The 20120-nt window shown below is 36.6% G+C and overlaps 1 protein-coding gene and 1 long non-coding RNA gene across 2 annotated transcripts in view; both read right to left on the bottom strand.

The window, feature by feature from the left end:
- The window catches only part of LOC140939035 (uncharacterized), a 48005-nt gene extending 39879 nt beyond the window's left edge, over positions 1-8126 (bottom strand). The window contains exons 1-2 of the long non-coding RNA XR_012165598.1: positions 8067-8126; positions 7563-7687 (exon numbers count right to left, since the gene is read on the bottom strand). This is a non-coding gene — a long non-coding RNA (uncharacterized lncRNA). The remainder of the gene's footprint in view (positions 1-7562; positions 7688-8066) is intronic.
- Positions 8127-10439: 2313 nt separating this feature from the next.
- Positions 10440-19976, bottom strand: LOC140937147 (dnaJ homolog subfamily C member 11-like). Its single transcript, XM_073386679.1, has 6 exons — positions 19872-19976; positions 19709-19793; positions 13930-14000; positions 13825-13854; positions 11919-12052; positions 10440-10517 (listed from the first exon to the last, which is right to left on the bottom strand). The coding sequence occupies exons 1-5, from the start codon at positions 19929-19931 to the stop codon at positions 12008-12010; spliced, it is 291 nt and encodes a 96-aa protein (XP_073242780.1). The 5' UTR covers positions 19932-19976; the 3' UTR covers positions 10440-10517; positions 11919-12007.
- Positions 19977-20120: the final 144 nt, after the last annotated feature.

The following is a 20120-nucleotide window of genomic DNA, read 5'->3' on the forward strand; positions in this document are numbered from 1 at the left end:
TAAGGTTCGAATTACAATGTTTGTAAAGAAAAGGTCCGAATTACAACGTTCATAATAATAAGGTCCTAATTACTATATTTGAAAGGATAAGCTCCCAATTACACTGTTTGCAAGGAAAACGTCTGAATTACAAAATATATAAGGAAAAGGTTAGAATTACAATCTTTGGAAGGAAAAAATTCGGAATAACAATATTTTTAAGGATAAGGTCCGAATTACAATACTTGAACGGATAAAATCCGAATTACAATGTTTGAAAGACTAGGGTACAAATTGCAATGTTTGTAACGATAAGGTCCAAATTACAATGTTTGTAAGGAAAATGTCTAAATTACAATGTTTGTAAGGAAAAGGTCCCAATTACAATGGTGGCAAGAAAAACGTCTAAATTACAATATTTGTAAGGAAAGTATCTGAATTACAATGTTTCTAAGGAAAAGCTCCAAAGAACAACATTTTCAAAAATAAGGCACAAGTAACAATCGTTGTAAGAAAAAGGTCCGAATTACTAGGTTTGTAAGGAAAACATCCGAATTAGAATATTTATAAAGAAAAGGTTTGAATTACAATGTTTGTCAGGAGAAGGTCCCAATTATAATGTTCCAGAGGATATGGCCCGAATTACAATTATTTATAAGGAGAAGGTCGGAATTACAAGGTTTGTAACGAAAACGTCCGAATTACAATGTTCATAATAATAAGGTCCTAATTACTATATTTGAAAGGAAAAGCTCCCAATTACAATGTTTGTAAGGAAAACGTCTGAATTACAATATTTGAAAGGAAAAAGTCCGAATAACAATATTTGTAAGCATAAGGTCCGAATTACAATGTGTGTAAGGAAAATGTCCAAATTATAATATTTAAAAGGAAAAAGTCCGAATAACAATATTTGAAAGAATAAGGTCCGAATTACAATGTTTGAAAGGATAAGGTCTGAATTACAATGTTTGTGAGGAAGAGGTCCAAAGAACAACATTTGTAAGAATAAGGTCCGAATAACAATCCATGTAAGGAAAAGATCCGAATTACAATATTTGTAACCCTAAGGTTCGAATTACCATGTTTGTAACCCTAAGGTTCGAATTACAATGTTTCAAAGCATATGGTCCAAATTACAATATTTATAATGAAAAGGTCCAAATTACAATGTTTGTCATGATAAGGTCCAAATTACAATGTTTGTAAGGAAAAAGTCCGAATAACAACATTTGTAAGCATAGGTCCGAATAACGGTTTTTGAAATGATAAAATAAGAATTATGATGTTTGAAAGAATAGGGTACAAATGCTTCTAAGCAAAACGTCTGAATTACAAAATTTGTAAGGAAAGTGTCTGAATCACAATGCTTGTAAGGAAAAGCTCCAAAGAACAACATTTGTAAGAATAAGGTCCGAATAACAATCCTTGTAAGGAAAAGGTCCGAATTACTAGGTTTGTAAGGGAAATGTCCAAATTACAATATTTATAAGGAAAAGGTTTCAATTACAATGTTAGTCAGGAAAAGGTTCGAATTACAATGTTTGAAAGGATATGGCTCGAATTACAAGATGTATAAGGAAAAGGTCCGAATTACAATTTTGTCACCAAAAGGTCTGAATTACAATGCTTGTAACGTTAAGGTCCAAATTACAATGTTAGAAACAATAAGGTCCCAACTGCAATTTTGAAAGGATAAATTCCGAATGATAGTGTTTGTAAGAAAAAAGTCAGTATTACAATATTTGTAATGATAAGGTGTGAATTACAATGTTTGAAAGGGACTTGAATTACAATATTCATAAGGAAAACGTCCCAATTACAATGTTTATAACGATAAGGTCCGAATTACAATGTTTGACATGACAAGGTCCAAATTAAAATATTTATATGGAAAAGGTCCGAATTACAATGTTTGTAAGAATAAAATCTGAATTTGAAAGGATAAGGTTAAAATTACAGTGTTTCAAAGGAAAAGGTCCGAATGGCAATATTCGAAGTGATAAGGTCCCAATTACAGTGTTTCAAAGAATAAGGTCCGAATTACAATGTTTGCAAAGAAAAGGTCCGAATTACAACGTTCATAATAATAAGGTCCTAATTACTATATTTGAAAGGATAAGCTCCCAATTACACTGTTTGTAAGGAAAACGTCTGAATTACAAAATATATAAGGAAAAGGTTTGAATTACAATGTTTGTCAGGAGAAGGTCCCAATTATAATGTTCCAGAGGATATGGCCCTAATTACAATTATTTGTAAGGAGAAGGTCGGAATTACAAGGTTTGTGAGGATAACGTTTGAATTGCAGTGCTTGTAACAGTAAAGTCCGAATTACAATGTTTGAAAGGATAAGGTCTGTCTGAATTACAATGTTTGTAACAAAAAGGTCCAAAGAACAACATTTGTAAGAGCAAAGTCCGAATAACAATCCATGTAAGGAAAAGGTACGAATTACAATGTTTGTAACGCCAAGGTCCAAGTTACAATGTTTCAAAAGGATAAAGTCCAAATTACAATATTTATAATGAAAAGGTCCAAATAACAATGTTTGTCACGATAAGGTCCAATTACAGTTTTTGTAAGGAAAAGGTCTGCATTACAATGTTTGTAAGGAAAAAGTCCGAATAACAATATTTGTTAGAATAAGGTCCGAATTACAATGTTTGAAAGAATAGGGTGCAAATTGCAATGTTTGTAACAATAAGGTCCGAATTACAATCTTTGTAAGGAAAAGGTCCCAATAACAATGGTTGTAGGAGAAACGTCTAAATTACAATATTTGTAAGGAAAGTGTCTGAATTACGTTGTTTGTAAGGAAAAGCTCCAAAGAACAACATTTGTAAGAATAAGGTCCGAATAACAGTCCCTGTAAGGAAAAGGTCCGAATTACAATGTTTGAAAGGATAAGGTCTGAATTACAATGTTTATAAGGAAAAGGTCCAAAGAACAAAGGAAGAGGTCCGAATTACTAGGTTTGGGAGGAAAACGTCCAAATTACAATATTTATAAGGAAAAGGTTTCAATTACAATGTTTGTCAGGAAAAGGTCCGAATTACAATGTTTGAAAGGATATGGCCCGAATGACAATGTTTGTCACCAAAAGGTCTGAATTACAATGCTTGTAACGCTAAGGTCCGAATTAATATGTTAGAGACGATAAGGTCCGAACTGCAATGTTTGAAACAATACGTTTCGACTGACAATGTTTGTAAGAAAAAGGTCAGCATTACGATATTTGTAATAACAAGGTGTGAAAAACAATGTTTGAAAGGGATTGGAATTACAATATTCATCAGGAAAACGTCCGAATAACAATGTTGATAACGATAAGGTCCGAATTACAATGTTTGACATGACAAGGTCCAAATTACAATATTTATAAGGAAAAGGTCCGAAATACAATGTTACTAAGGAAAAGATCCGAATTACAATGTTTGAAAGGATAAGGTTAAAATTCAAGTGTTTCAAAGAAAAGGTCCGAATTGCAATATTCGAAACGATAACGTGTGAATTACAGTGTTTCAAACAATAAGGTCCAAATTACAATGTTTGTAACGAAAACGTCTGAATTACAATGTTCATAATAATAAGGTCCTAATTACTATATTTGAAAGGAAAAGCTCCCAATTACAATGTTTGTAAGGAAAACGTCTGAATTAAAATATTTGAAAGGAAAAGGTCCGAACAACAATATTTGTATTAATAAGGTCCGAATTACAATGTATAAAAGGATAAAGTCCAAATTACAATGTTTGTAAAGATATGGTTCGAATTTCAATATTTATGAGGAGAAGGTCCAAATTACAATGTTTGTCATGATAAGGTCCGAATTACAATGGGAATAAGGAAAACGTCCGAATTACAATGTTTGAAACGATAAGGTCACAATTAAAATGTTTGAACGGATAAGGTCCGAAGTGCAACGTTTGTAAGGAAAAGGTCAGAATTACAATGCGTGAGAACATAACGTCCGAATTACAATGTTCATAATGATAAGGTCCAAATTACAATATTTTAAAGGATAAGCTCCCAATTACAATGTTTCTAAGTAAAACGTCTAAATGATGATATTTAAAAGGAAAACGTCTGAATAACAATATTTGTAAGATAAGGTCCAAGTTACAATTTTTGACAGGATAAGGTCTGAATTACAATGTTTGTCAGGAAAAGGTCTGAATTACAATGTTTGTAAGGAAAAGGTCCGAATTACAATGTTTGTAATGATAAGGTCCGAATTACAATAATTGTAATGAAAACGTCTGAATTCCAATGTTTGTAACGATAAGGTCAGAGTTACAATGTTTGAAAGGATACGGTGTGAATGACAATATTTGTAAGAAAAACGTCCATTTTACAATATTCATAAGGAAAAGGTCTGAATTACAATGTTTCTAAGGAAAAGGTCCAAATTACAAAGTTTGCAAGGAAAACGTCTGAATTACAATGATTGCAAGGAAAAGGTCCAAAGAATAAAATTGGTAAGAATAAGGTCCGAATAACAATGCTTCTAAGGAAAAGGTCCGAATTACAAGGTTTGTAAAGAAAATGTCCGAATTACAATGTTTGAAAGAATAGGGTACGAATTGCAATGTTTGTAACGATAAGGTCCGAATTACAATGTTTGAAAGGATACGATCCAAATTACAATATTTATAAAGAAAAGGTCCAAGTTACATTGTTTGTCACGATAAGATCTGAATTACAATGTTTTTAAGGAAAACGTATGAATAACAATGTTTGTAATGGTAAGGTCCGAATTAAAATAATTATGAGGAAAAGGTCTGAATTACAATGGTTGTCATGAAAAGGTCCGATTTACAATGTTTGAAAGGATATGGTCCGAATTACAATGCTTGTAAGGAAAACGTCCGAATTACAATGTTGGTAACGATAAGGTCCAAATTACAATGTTTATAACAATGGGGTCTGAATTGCAATTTTTAACGATAAGGTCCGAATTCTAATATTTCAAAGGATATGGCCCGAATTACAATATTTACAAGAAAAAGGTCCGAATTACAACGTTTGTAATGCTAGGGTCGGAATTACAATATTTATAACGAAAAGGTTCAAATTACAATGGTTGTCACGATAAGGTCTAAATTACAATGTTTGTAAGGATAACGTTCGAATTACGATGTGCGAAAGGAAAAGGTCCGAATTTCAATACTTGAAAGGATAAGCTCCGAATTACAATGTTTGAAAGGGTAAGGTCCAAATTACAATGTTTGTAAAGAACACGTCTGAATTACAATGTTTGTAAGGAAAACGTTCGAATTTTAATGTTTGAAAGGATAAGGTCCGAAATACAGTGTTTGTAAGGAAAAGGTCCGAATTACAATGTTTGAAAGGATAAGGTCCGAATTACAATGTTTGTAAGGAAAAGGTCGAAATTACAATGTTTGTAAGGAAAAGGTCCGAATTACAATGTTTGAAAGGATAAGGTCCGAATTACAATGTTTCGAAAGATAAGATCAGAATTTCAATATTTGAAAGGATAAAGTCTGAATTCCAATGTTTGTAACGACAAAATCAGAATTTTAATGTTCGAAAGGATAAAGCATGAATTCCAGTGTTTGGAAGGATAATGCCAGAGTTTCAATGTTTGGAAGGAAAAAATCAGAATTCCAGTGTTTGGTAGGATAAAATAAAAATTTCAATTTTTGAAAGGATGTGATTAGACTTGCAAAGTTTGGAAGGATAAGGCCAGAATTCCAATGTTTGTAAGGATAAGGTCGGAACTCCAGTGTTCGTAAGGATAAGATCAGAATTTGCATGTTTGTAAGGATTAGGCTAGAATTCCAATTTTGCAAGGATTAGATGAGAATTTCAAATTTTGTAACGATTAGATCAAAATTCGAATGTTTGGTGGGGTAGAGGCAGAGGAGCCTGGTACGATGATTAGCCAAGCAAAGAAGAGGTTATCAAGGTTGGGGCCCATGATGAGCTTCCCAGTGAGGTTGTGACATGCCAGGCAAGAGGGAGTATGAGTACCGCCTTACTGATACGACTCTAGTTGGAAAACTCAAACTTGGTGGTGAATGTTATCAGGGAGTAGATATATCGGATACCGAGGGAGGTGGACTTGCAGAAGATGTTCAAAATGGTGAGATGAGCGGGCAGGAGACAACAGAAGATGAACGCGAGGCAGAAGTTGAACAGCCCACTGGCCAGAGCCAAAGTCCAGTACGTATCAGAAAACCTCCAAACCATTATGGTGAATTGATTCTAAATTACCTACAGCAGATGTTAGAGGACAAGGAGCCGATAAAGACACTGAAACCAAAATTGCTGAAGAAGGCAAGAACACTGAAGGGAAACTGTTCATTCTTTCAGTGAGATAAACCTTCAAAAGTTAACTGACTGACTTCCTTTTGTTTTATTACTTCAAGTGACCATGCAACAGGAAATTCCTTCCATTAGGGAGGGAATAGTGTAATGGCACATTTTGTGCCGGATATAAAGCATAGGATTCAGTTGGTAAAACAAGTGCATGTTTTCCGTTTGGAAGGATAAGGCAGCATTCCCACGCTTGAAACAATCAGGTCACAATTCCAGTGTTTGGAAGAATAAGGTCAGAATTCCAATGTTTGGAAAGAAAAGGTCAGAATTCCAATATTTAAATAGATAATGTCACAACTCCAGTGTTTGGAGGGATAAGGTCAGAGATTAAATTGTTTGGAAGGATAAGGCCAGAATTCTAATGTTTGGAAGGACAAGGCCTGAATTCTAATAGTGGACGAATAAGGCAGAATTCCAATGCTTGGAAGGATTACATTCATTATAATACTAAATGAGAAATTTCTGCAATTTGATTGGCTTAGAGCGGTGGTATTTCAGCTTAATTTGAAATACCTACATATGAAAATTACAAAACCTTTGCAGGTAGTAGTATAAACAAATGATAGCATGATTTGTACGTGATATTTGGAATAAATACCACTCACAATATTTCAAAATTGTCTCAGATTTCACCTGCCTAACCGCTCATGAAATTACATAAAAGCAATTTCGAAATATCACTCGTGGTAATACAATTTGTATTACCTACAGTATAAGAATTCTAATATCTGGAAAGATTTTATGTCGAATTAAAATTTTTGGAACACATTCAGGATTCCAATGGTTGGAGCAAGGCCATTTAGACTTCAAATGTTCGGAAGAATGACAATCAGAATATTTGGAAGGATGATTTTTGGAATTTAAATGCTTGGAAGGATGACATAAATATTTGAAATGCAAATGTTTAAAAGGATTTCATTCTCAATTCTAAAGTTTGAAGTGATGAAATAAAGAAATGTTTTGGAAGAGAGATAGACTGTTCACAGACCATATTTTTCAGTAAGACCGTTGAGATCGATTTTATAGAAACGACGACTTGTCAACGACTAGTCAGTGTCGGCATTTTTAAGCTAATCCTGTTATCAATGCAAATTAACATCTATTGTCTAACGACAAATCAAATGCCTGCATTGCTGGTACAACACCCTTTGCGAATGAGTGTCACAGTGATGTTGGTACAGTCCCTCTATTTTTTTCAAATGTTTAAAATTATTTATTTTATTATTCTAAGTCATTACCTGAATGGTAAACTTCATTTGACTTTGTTCTGTTACCTTCACCACCGTTGTGTTCATGGAAGAGTTAAGCCTGCCCTTGTAAGTTAAATATCCCGCTATGTGCTTGTTGAGTTGCCAAGAAAGCACTGAGTTAAGTAACAAGAGAAAATATTGTTAGTACCTATAAAGACTAAATAAATACTATCGCAGCGGGCACCACAGTCACAACTCTTTTCACAGGAACAAGACTTGGTGCATGCAGTCATAAAAATTAATATAATAATAAATTACAAAACAAGGATAAGTTTTTTATTGTTGAAAATTATCTTTATTTTTTTTAAACTTTTAAGATTGTTTTTTACCGAGAGTAACAAGCATAATCTATATAATTATTGATTCGACCATATTTTTTTCACTCCACTCCCCGTGAGGAAAATGAGTCATGAACTAGTTGTAGCTTGATTTCAAAATTTCCCCCAGCAAATGTTATCATAATAATGATTATTCAAATACATGTTCACTTACTGCCATTCATTCCCAAAGACATCCCCTGTCCATGACTTCCAATCGGAACTCCTCTAATGCAATAACTATAAAGAGCAAAGAAAGGATTTGTCACACAATAAATTACACAGTGGCAATTATAACTTAAGCGATTAAAGGTGCCATCTTTTTATAAAGGTAAACGTATCTTTGCATCATTGAATTCCAAAAATAATGGTGCACTTCAGTTATTGAACACAACAATAGCATTAATAACTTTTAGTGTATGGGTATTAAAAGGAGCTAAGTAACGACTTCAACACAGAATGAGCCTAAGACGGTGATATACTTGTGACAAACACGAAGGAACTGTTTTAAAGAGGGAAGAAGATCCTAGTATCAGAAAGATCCTAGAAGGTGAAACAACTTTATGTTGGGTTTACATGCAGAAATTTCAGTCCATGTGGCTCAAGGAGGAACCACAAAAACAAAATTGCAATTTGGGTCCTTCCACTCTCTCTACTAGCATTAATAACTCACTCTCAGCAGAATTATCACAGTAATCAACTTGTGGTAACACCAAATAAAAATTAATGGATAGCCTGTATTGCTGTGATTAGACAGTAAACGGCCACTCACCATTTTTGTCTGGTTTGTCCCTAATACTAGGATCTTCCTAACAAAGGCAGTTAACGTGAAGCAAATGTTATCATAATAATAATTATTTAAATATATGTTCACTTACTGCCATTCATTCCCAAAGACATCCCCGGTCCATGACTTCCAATCACAATTCCTCCAATGTAATAACTATGAAGAGCAAAGAAAGGATTTGTCACACAATAAATTACACAGTGGCAATTATAAGTTAAGCGATTAAAGGTGCTATCTTTTTATAAAGGTAAACGTCAGGGGCGTAGCCAGGAGCCAGGGGCGGGGTCACAGAGGCCACTCACCAGATCACCATCCGGGGATAGCCAACTATACAGTTTTATGGTTTATACCGCTGCTCTCCCTCTTGTATCAGCGGGCTCTGTTGTATTATCGCGGCATGAAGGCCCATATTAACTAGAGACAAGAGCCGTTGACGAAACTACTTTACAAAAAACAAATTTTAAAAAAGTGGGCTTTTCAACAATGGCTTTTACGGCTAAGATATTGTCATGGCGTTTTCGCCCCCTGAATATTGTAGGTTGTTTGCTCAAAAGAAGGCCTACCAAGGACGGGTCACGGGCACCCCAGGACCCCCCCCCCCCCCCAGCTACTTTGCTGAATGTATCTTTGCATCATTGAATTCCAAAAAAATAATAATGGTGCACTTCAGTTATTTAACACAACAATAGCATCAATAAATTTTAGTGTATGGGTATTAAAAGGAGCTAAGTAATGACTTCAGCACAAAATGAACCTAAGACGGCAATATCCTTGTGACAAACATGAAGGGGCTGTTTTAAAGAGGGAAGAAGATCCTAGAAGGTGAAACAACTTTCTGTTGGGTTTACATGCAGAAATTTCAGTCCAGGTGGCTCAAGGAGGAACCACAAAAACAAAATTGCAATTTGGCTCCTTCCGCTCTCTCTACTAGCATTAATAACTAACTCTCAGCGGAATTATCAATTTGACTCACAATAGACGACTGTTTAACTGTGACAATAGACAGATCGAAATGCATCAATTACTGATTACGAGTCTTCACAGCCAATAACATCACAGCTCAACCAACAGACGACGTGGTTTTGTTAAACACTGGATAAACTTCTTTAAAATAATAACTAGCCCATTTTTTTTTAGATGTTCTTGTGTCATTGCTTCATTGGATCTTAAAGTCCCTTTTATCGAGGCCCTGTTAGAGTAAATACTGACAGCGACATGACTTTCTCCTCAATAAGCAAAACAACAGGTTTTGAAATTCAGAATAGGGGCATACTGTATGTAACCAGCCCAACCCCCCCCCCCCACCCCCCGCTTAGCAAGCAGACTTACTTCTCCACTTCTCCCCAGCTTTGTGTGATAGTATTCTTCTCTCTGATACTGACATGCTGCCACTGCAATTATCACAGTAATCAACTTGTGGTAACACCAAATAAAAATTAATGGATAGCCTGTATTGCTGTGATTAGACACTAAACGGCCACTCACCATTTTTGTCTGGTTTGTCCCTAGTACTAGGATCTTCCTAACAAAGGCAGTTAACATGATGCTATGATCTTTCTGCAGTTTGTACATTTTGTAAGAAGACGCTAGCACAAGGAAGATCCTAGCACTAGGGACAAGTACAACCCTTTGCATGTAAACCAAATACACAAAACATATGGTGATAGGATGATCCACCTTCAAGATCTTCCTGGTACTAGCATCTTCCCCCCTCCATGTAAAAATGTAAATAGCCCCACAAACTCTTAACAGAAACAATAAAATAGACTACCTTCTCTGTGTAAGGTTTGAGAATGCTCGCAGAGTTGGTGTGGGACCATTTCCAGCTTCAAATGTTGCCTGAAATGAAATTAAGAACGAAAACATCAGAAAAACTTTTACTATTTGAAATGTATCAACAATAAAGTTGGCTTTGGCATGGCAGCAAGAGTAATAAAGGAAGCTAAATTTTAAATACCATCTCAACCAACATTCAGGAGGACTTGACACAATGCCATGCTGGCAAGTTCTACATTATCTTCATAATGACAACACAGAAGGTATTATTGACAAAGTCTGGACATCCGATGGCCACAACGACTATTTACAGAAAACCGACAAATACCGACCAATTACTAGACCAGTCTTCATACAACCTGACCTCTCACAAGGCTACTACTATCTGGACTTTGACGAGATGAGCGCAACTAGTTTGCGACTCACCTGACGGCCTACCAGATGAGACTGATTATCTTAACAACGTTTTTAGTAAGAAAAATTACAACACCAACTTTGTTAGACGGAACACTAACAGTAACACTGATTCCAACACTCAGAACAACTCGGGCCCTGTTACAACAGCGACTATACCGTACATCAGAGGCACCTCTGAAATTATTGCACGTATAAATTACAACCTTACAGTATACGTGTTGCACACAAACCGATAACCACTTTACGGTGACTGCTTACTAATGTCAAGTACAAAGACAAACCGGAGGACAGTCAGGGAGCAGTATACAAGATCAAATGCTGCGACTGCCAGGCTTCTTACATTGGTGGAACCGGCAGAAACCTAAGCACGTGACTGACCAAACACAAACGAGCGACAAGGAATGGTGGCATCAACAATCACATTGCTGAGCACCATTTACAGACGAAACATCAAATTGACTGGGATTCTGCGACATGTACATGTGTAACGTATTCTACAGACTGCTATCAATGTCTTCCTCTAGAACACTGGTTTACTAACTTAGAACAAACGCCACTGAATTGAGCCAACAGTTACCAGCGCTGTACAAACGACTTATTGACCAGATCAAGCAAAACTAACTACGAGAGAATGACTGGAGAACTGACAATTTGACTCACAATAGACGACTGTTTGACTGTGACAATAGACGGATTGAAATGCACCAATTACTGATTACGGGTCTTCACAGCCAATAACATCACAGCTCAACCGACAGATGACGTGGTTTTGTTAAACACTGGATAAACTTCATTTAAAATAATAACTAACCCATTGTTTTTTAGATGTTCTTGTGTCATTGCTTCATTGGATCTTAAAGTCCCTTTTATCGAGGCCCTGTTAGGGTAAATACTGACAGCGACATGACTTTCTCCTCAATAAGCAAAACGACAGGTTTTGAAATTCAGACTAGGTGCACACCGTATGTAACCAGCCCAACCCCCCCCCACCCCCCCCCCCCCCCCCCATGCTTAGATGGCCTCATTATCACAAACAAGCAGACTTACTTCTCCACTTCTCCCCAGCTTTGTGTGATAGTAGTCTTCTCTCTGATACTGACATGCTGCCACTGCCATTTCCACTCTTACAGTAGTCTTCAGAGAAGCAAGAGTGTGGGTGTATCTGTATGAGTCAAAGGGGCCTTGAGAAAGAAATGGTATTGATCATTTCAAAGGAATATGAAAAACATAATTATATGAACAGGGATGTACAGCCGTAGGTAAGGAAAAACTGAGCAGACTTTTCTAATAGTCAAGCCAGCTTTTCACTCAACTGCACCTTTAAAATGAACCCATGCCTTTGTTTATCAGAGCAATTTGAGCCTGTGGTAAGGTTTTTTTCAGCTGGTGAAATTAGCCGGCAGCTGGCTCTTAGGAACATCAATGTACAGCGTATGTGTTGTACATTATTATTTGTTTCTTAGGTCAATCTGTTTTCTGTGGGTCTGTAACACCATCGCCTTGGAAAAATTATTTTGTAATCCTTGTAACCCCTTGTAACCCTTTCAAACGGTTTTCGCTCGTTTTAATGAACATTCCTAAAAGATTAGCATCGGTCGAAGAACTCACAAATGGTGGCGTCTTTAGACTCTTAAGGTACTAAATAGTGAAGCATAAATTTCCTCAAACAGGTATTTAAGCTTCCTGAAATGACATACACTTGCACTTAAACAAACTTTGGGTATTACAAAAAAAACTCAGGTGGGTTCCTTAAAGAACAAAATCTGCAAACATTTGTTTTGCTTCCCATATTTGCATTGAAGCTCTGAAATGAACATTGGTGAAACTTGATCTATTTCGTTGCCTAGCACACGATTGAAAGTCTCCTCCACCAAAAAGAAACAGATTGTAAATATTTTAGTGCAAAAGTTGATTTGGGGAGAAGTCTGTTCGACAAACAGCATGACTTTATTAGAAGTCAATAAAATACCGCAAAGCTTTTACATGTATTTGGGTCGTCATGCAACTCTTTATCGCAATGGGCTCAATGTCAACAGAAATTTGCACAAAGTTGTTTACAAGAAGTTCGAGAAATAAGCGCCGAGATAGATGACGTTTGTTCTCGATTAGCTTCAGTTTTTATAAGACTAATCTGTAAGCGAGTCCGCAATCAAGATACATGTTCAACATAAATTATAAAGAAATTTTTATTAATTGATGTGCTAAAGAGTATTAACCGAGAAACACACGACCTGTTGAGTATTGCGATTGATTTGCCCGAAAGTCAATAAGACCAGACAAGGCTTCCGTCAAATTCATCACAGGTGATTTTCACAATCCTCTTACAAGTAAATAAGAGTAAATATTAGACAGACCAACCATTAGCTGTTTAAAATCAACCGTTAGATCGAAAGAGAAATCCATTGGAGCATTGGAACAAAATAATCATAAGAGTGTTTGGACAAACCATTAGAGCATTAGAAAAGCCATTAGCTATCCATTTATTATCTGTTAGTTTTCTAACGGCTAACGTATTATCGTTAGTGTACATTTTCCCAAAGAAGGTCTGAAATTTGCACTTTAAGGAGCGCGTTCTTCTGGCAACGAACGCGTTCTCGTGCACACTAATTTGTGGCGTTCTCTTTGTGTTCCTTTTGCGTACCTCTTGTCAGGGTCGGCCAGGGTTTTTGGGTATACGGTATACAGGGACTTTTTAAATTGGGTATACGGTATATTGCCGCTTAAATATGGGTATTCGGTATATCACTTTCTTTGAATTTTAGGTATAAAGTATACCTGGGTATAATTTTGGGTATATTTGGATGAATTTTGGGTATTTTGGCGATTTTTTTTCGGGTATACTGGTATACCACTACCCCTCCGGCCGACCCTGTCTTGTGTTCCATTTTGCGTTACATCATCATTACATGAATGCGTTCAGTGTTAGGTTAATTCTCTCCAGTGCTGTACTTACTTCAGCAGGTGCTCTCCGTCTTTCAGTAACCTGAAAGAGAGTGGCTTATTTCAGTCTTTTGTTTTTCAAGAGGCAAAGTGTCTTTCTCTGAACATTCAATCTTACCTCCCAGCCTGCATCCAGTCCCTTCTGTCCATAAACATTACAAATACTTCTTACTTCAGGATTACTTAGGACTAAAAAACCATGAAAAAAGAAAGGGTTAAAATCAGGGGCACTTTCCATTCAACCCAAAGTTCCAGAAGTTTTTGCTTAAAGTTTTTCTGCGTATTCTCAAATAATAGACACCCTGGATAGCTTCATTGTACATCTTTTTCACCAAACAAATTAGCACTGTTATCTTAATTGATAGCCAGTGTACAGACGTCCCCCCTCCCTCAGAAAAAATCGGGAGAAGAGACGTCTGTGAATCGCCATCATTAATCATGTTCGAGTATACATTTGCATAAATTATTTTTTTGTTGTTGTTTTATATCTGACAGTTGAAAAGGTGTTGACAGACCAACACAACTGGGGACTCTTTTAGAGCACGTACGCAGTTATTCTCTCGGATGTTCTCAACATTTATTGCTAAGCTAGGCTCTAACTTGAATATCTAGCTAAAATGTCATTTAAAACGAGTATTTCATGCTTTTGAAGTTTTTCTTTTTGTTAATGTTTTTTTTAGCTCATAAAGTCTGACTGTTACTGTACATCAATTTCCTGTGGTTTTTGGTTTGACAGAATTTTGATCTCAGAAGCACTGTTTACATTTCCAGTCAAGTGTTTTATGCAGGAGTTGATCCATTTGATGATTTTGAGTAGGTTTCAAGTAAAGGATCATTCACTTCTCTTCAGCAAGAAACTACAATAGACTTACTTTTGCCTAATTCTGTGAGTCATGACCGGCACATGTAGGCCAAAAAATAGCCCTGGCGTCTGTACACAGGGTAGCCGAACCTCTTCACGCAATGTCCACGCTAAAATCCAGATAATATAAGATCTCTGATTAAGCGTTGATTTCTGTACGTCCAGCCACAACCGGTGCAGCAAACATCGGTGGTCTTAATTTCACATGCCGATTCCAGAAAGCCGAAATTCAAGTAAAAAATATAAATGCGGTAAGCTGTCCACAAAAGTTGAGTTTTTCCCCGGGGAATCTATTCTGAGATTCATTCACCAATCGCAACACCGGAAATTATTTGAGTCATGGCATTAACATTATGCACCTATCAATGTAAATCCCGTGAGGGGGGAGTGCAGGCAAGGGGCGGGGATTTGATGCCTGAGACTATCCCCCTGTCGGGCTTTTGATCGTGCGAAGCGACCCCGGGGTCAGAACATTTGACTTTGACTGACAGAAGCCTGGTATCAATTCAGAAGCGGTTACCAAATCCAACCCTCCAGGCTTTCTGAAAGTCACGCTGTTGGAGAAAGGTGTGAAGTTTTCATTTGTTTTAATCACCATAATCCAATACTTTAAACTGTCATCTAAACAGATAATGTCTATTTTGAGAAAGTTTTTATCTTCAAGTTCCCATCTGATTGTAAAATTCGATTGAAATTGAATTCCACCACGAAAGTCAGAGGATTTTTTATGGCTCACTGATCCGACCTGTTCCGACAAGTTGAGCAGACGTTATAAAGTATTTTACGTTTCATTAATATTATAATAGCAGGGTCAATCTTCCTAGAGTGATTTTGTTGTTCAAAATAAGAGATGCTAGTGGAGAGAGATAATACTTAATTACAGCGAGTAATTTAACGGAGCTTATGTTTAGTAAGGACATATTTTTAAAATGTTCTTTTAATTCGTTTTATACAGTATTATAGTATTGTTTGTTTAGATTTTTTCCCCTGGGGTGGGGGCTTTTTTGACACTTTTGATTGACCTTTCGTTTCCCACCCTGGGGAATTTGATCAAAAAATTTTAAAATTTGTCAAATCTCCACCCCTTGCCCGCACTCCCCCCCACGGGGTTTACATTGATAGGTGCACTTAACTAATCAGAGGCTGTCCCCAACATTCCAGGGAAACGGGAACACGGCGATTCACAGACGTCTCTTCTCCCGATTTTTTCTGAGGGAGGGGGGACATCTGTACACAGGCTACTTGATTGAAGGATTTTCTGAGCTATCTGCCAGCCAAAAAAATAATAAAACCTATAACACTTTATAACTTGTGTCCACTAACACGACATTCTCGCTAAAACTCGTAGCAGAGTAACCATGACTATCACATTTTCCCGCCAAAATGACGCTTGTTTATGCGCGCTTACTATTTAGTATAGAGAAAATGTCATACTCAAAGTCGTTCTTGTCTTAGAATGCGAAGGTCTCTAATAACCAAATGCATGGTGGCTTGGGTCAGGTCTGTGTAACAAGAATGTACCGTTCCATCGGGCATGTGGAATTTCCGAAATTTCAAACCGGGATGTTTGTTGAATGGAAAGCGCCCCAGATGTACAGAAATCTTCTATTTCTAATCTTTTCAGACAGTCATTACAGCACTCCAAGCTGTGACCATTTTGGTCGCTATGGAGGGTAAAACAATTTGGAAACTAAACTTGTGGTGAAAGTCACCAATTTTGGGACCTGTGTTTGGCAGAAATGTGCCATGATGTACTAAGTTATTTTGTTAGCAAGTGTTAAAGGTCTTTCTTAACTTTAAATGTTTTCTTTCCCATCAATGCAGAAAACTGGGCTATAATCTAAGACATGCTTGAGTATTAGGAGTTAAAACACGAGAAAGTGAAGTACCAGCAATCAATGTGGTCAATGGTAAAACCTTTCATGTACATGTAATATAAAATTATTGCACCAAGTATGTTTTTATATCTTTATTTTCCTTTTTTTCATGGAAACCAATATTTTATGTCTGGCAATCGTTATATAAGTTTAGGTCGCCAAAAGGTGACTTTGAAGAAAAATTGAGCTTGCGGAGACCTGTGGAGCATTGCATTGCTATATTTACTCAAATAATAATTATTGCCATGCCACTAATTAAAATTTTCACTCCTTAAATGTGGTGTTTATTCAAAACAGAAACATTATTTTGATTGCACTGGCATGGTGCTTCTTCGACGGGTGGTACTAATACATACAGTACACTGTAGTACATGGGTACCATACTGTGTACCCTCATAAGACTTTTGAATTTTATTGAATAACTCTAAAGCAATTTGTGAAACAAGTGTAAATAAACAGTTGCTTGTACCATCAATTTTACGTAAAAGCAGTAATTATTTGGGGAGCTCCATGCGCAGCGCAAAGCGCAATGCGTGGGCGGAGCCCCATAGCTAAGTAAATCTACCCATCCCAGAAAATTCGGTAATCACCTGACCGTATACAGACAACCGAGCGTCCGTCTGCACCACAGGGAAACCAATGTCTACTCTCAGACTTTCTAGCTAGTAAAAACTAATTGCACATCAACGTTGTGATCAATTGACAGCTGTCAAAACAGGGTATCCGCTGACCAGTATCACCTGACCATACCACAGGCTCAAGTGTCCACCCATCGAGGTCGAGTATTTTTTGAAGTTATCCGCTGACAAATTACCAGTTTCAAATGATCGCAGGCTCAAGTTTATTTTTTCCAATGATTCACATGAAATATGTTGTGTTTATGTCACTATGGCCCTGCACTGTTAAGATTTTGATTTCAAACTGACCTCGGACATGAAAATTCAGCCAGTTTTTTAAAAATACAGGTGGGGAAGACCTTTTCTTACCATGGTCACGCATTGGTCACGCTCTACATCCAATTTTTATGCTCCGATTGGTCAAAATTTGACAGGTGAGTTCATGCGGAAAATTTATGCAGCATCTTGAAAGTTGTTTACTTTGACAGCTGAAGCTGACAGAGTTTTGTGTTAATTTGTGATGTTTTTTTAACTGTCTTTTTCCACTGGATGTACAAAATGAAATACAGCTGCTATCTAGAATCTTCTGTTATTCATGGCTTGTTTGTTTATTGGGTTTTTGCTTGAGAAATGCGTCACTTGTCAAAGTTCAGTAATCTGATTTCAGATGGCATCGTTTCCGTTTTTCACCTTGCTTAATGCGTAAGAGGGTTTAAAAGTCTCAAGCAACTGTGGCCTTCCTTGATAGCTTTCAGGAACTGAATTTCGAATGGTAAGCCTGAGTAATCATTATATTAAATACAATGATTTTTTGACGTTTGTTTTTGTTATATCTTATTTCATGAAGTCGAGCACAGTTTATGCGGCCAGTTTATGTGCGTTTGTAAGATCTGAGTCAATGATCTGACCTAGGTTTGATATAAGCTTAAAGAACTTTAAAAGGCCTTCAGATATATTTTCTCACTGCAAATAGAAAGAAAACATTCCGAAGAATATTTAGTTATAAATTTGGCTGTAGAAAGAAAACTTTGAGCGATTTTCTTGCTTCGAGGACTTCATCTTTGAAAAAAGCAAACACTGGGAGGCCGGCTTAAAGTAAAACATAATTAACTTAAGCTTAAGCTTTAAGCTTACAGTTGTAAAGACTCAGGATTTTAGAGACACTTAAATACTTGTCTTCGTTAATGAAAATTGTTGTCTCTGTAAATGTTTCACCGAATTATATTTCTTTTGTTGATTGTTATTAGTCTCTCTTGTAATTTTAATCACTTGTCCGTGCCGTTTGTTTTCATTGTCATTGTTCATCAATATCGCTTGCAGGAGTACTTAAAATAGTCACGCGTATCAAACGCTTTATAAGATTACACATCGTTATAACTGAAACCATGATTAAAAAACAAAAAAATAATAATAATAAATTCATTATTATGTTGAGGCGTAACTCTATTAAAGTTCATTCAAACACTCGACCACACTGACAGCTCGCACTAGAAATGAGAACCGGCTGGCCTTATGGATGATTTTGGAAATTTTTAGAACGGTTTCACTAAAAGTGTGCGATTGATCGTCCTGAATATTGCTTAAGTGCAATTTGTCTTGAAAAATTGCGAAACACAGCATTCTGTCCAAGGTCTGTATGATAAATAGCACGGTTTTACCTCAGATGTGATGTATATAAAGTGTAAAAAGGTTGGTCTACACAATCTCAGATTTGTTGGCAAGATTTTTGACGCCTAATCTACTATGATCAAGAGCCATTATGGCTCTTGAATGTGATCGAAGATGTTTGCTATTTTTTGGCTAAACATATATGGTAAGGCTATCAAGTCGATGTAAGATGTTTCACTCTAAAATGACTTAGCCTTTCCCTCAAAAGTCACATGAATGTGCCCTCGAGTTAACCAATTTGTGGATTACAAATTTATTGTTTGTTTTCAATTACAAATTTATTAATGGGAGCTTCGCTTTTAGCCCTGGCTAAATCTATATGTTGGCCACTATGAGGATAGGCAGAGGGTACCGGCATGATGTTTAAATGTAAACTAAATCTTACTGCTAAATAATTACAATGTCTACAGTGAAACGATCCTTCATGAGACCACATAAAAGCCATGGAACTCTGGTGGTATTAAGCTGTTCGCTCCTGAGCAGCGATCCAAAAAGCTTTCCCAAAAGCAGTAAATGTCTCGACTAGCTTCAAAACAAGTTTTTCTGCAAAACCCCCAGGAGGAGATGGTCATATTAACAAGGTTTTAAGAAAACGGCTGCGTACTTTTTAAGATTTAGGTCAAAGAATCTTGTTGTATAACATGGTGAAGGGTAGCTGTTAATGATAAGGAATAGAGAGTTTGTCGCCTGACAAAAATTTGTAGGCCTCCAAATCTTCTGGACGCCATCTTTGAACTTTGGTGACAGTTGAGATAATTTTGGCGGGCGGAAAAAATCATTCACACTAGAAATAGCTCCCTGTTGGCAGATTTTTTTGCAAAACAAACAAAATTTTGCTAAGTGCGAGCAAGGTTTAAGCTTTTTTAACCTTACCTTCTTTTTCGCGGGTCTTGATGTTTGCAAGTTGATATGATGTGCACATGCATCTGGAAGCAGCTTTAAGCTCATCATCGTTTGGCTGAAATGAAATAAAATGCACTTTATATGACTGATCAAATGTTTCTCTTTTTTTTTCTCTTTGAAAGACAACTTTTACCTCTTTGCTGACGTTCAAAACAGCGTAATAATCTACTTCGGCCTCTTCCGATTCCGCCATTTTAAATTTTACCGCTAGAAGACATCCGACTGACTAATAGGACTTCGGGGTATTGCCGGATAACCTTGACGTTGATTGGTTCAAATTAAGATACACACCCCCTATTTGACCATATTTAGAAGAACTGCGTTGCTTGTCAAAAAACCTAAACGGGTCCTCCCATCCCAGAGATCGCTCGGGACCTTTGGT

The sequence above is a fragment of the Porites lutea genome, chromosome 5, assembly GCF_958299795.1.
Source record: "Porites lutea chromosome 5, jaPorLute2.1, whole genome shotgun sequence".
Lineage (NCBI taxonomy): Eukaryota > Metazoa > Cnidaria > Anthozoa > Scleractinia > Poritidae > Porites > Porites lutea.

Bases quoted from the DNA above. Each gene is read 5' to 3' on its own strand.
- LOC140937147 (XM_073386679.1), bottom strand. From the start codon at position 19,931: ATGGCGGAATCGGAAGAGGCCGAAGTAGATTATTACGCTGTTTTGAAC. The intron at 19,794-19,871 runs GTAAAAGTTGTC...ATTTCATTTCAG, and splicing joins TTTTGAACGTCAGCAAAGAG to CCAAACGATGATGAGCTTAA. The intron at 13,855-13,929 runs GTAAGATTGAAT...ACTCTCTTTCAG, and splicing joins GACTGGATGCAGGCTGGGAG to GTTACTGAAAGACGGAGAGC.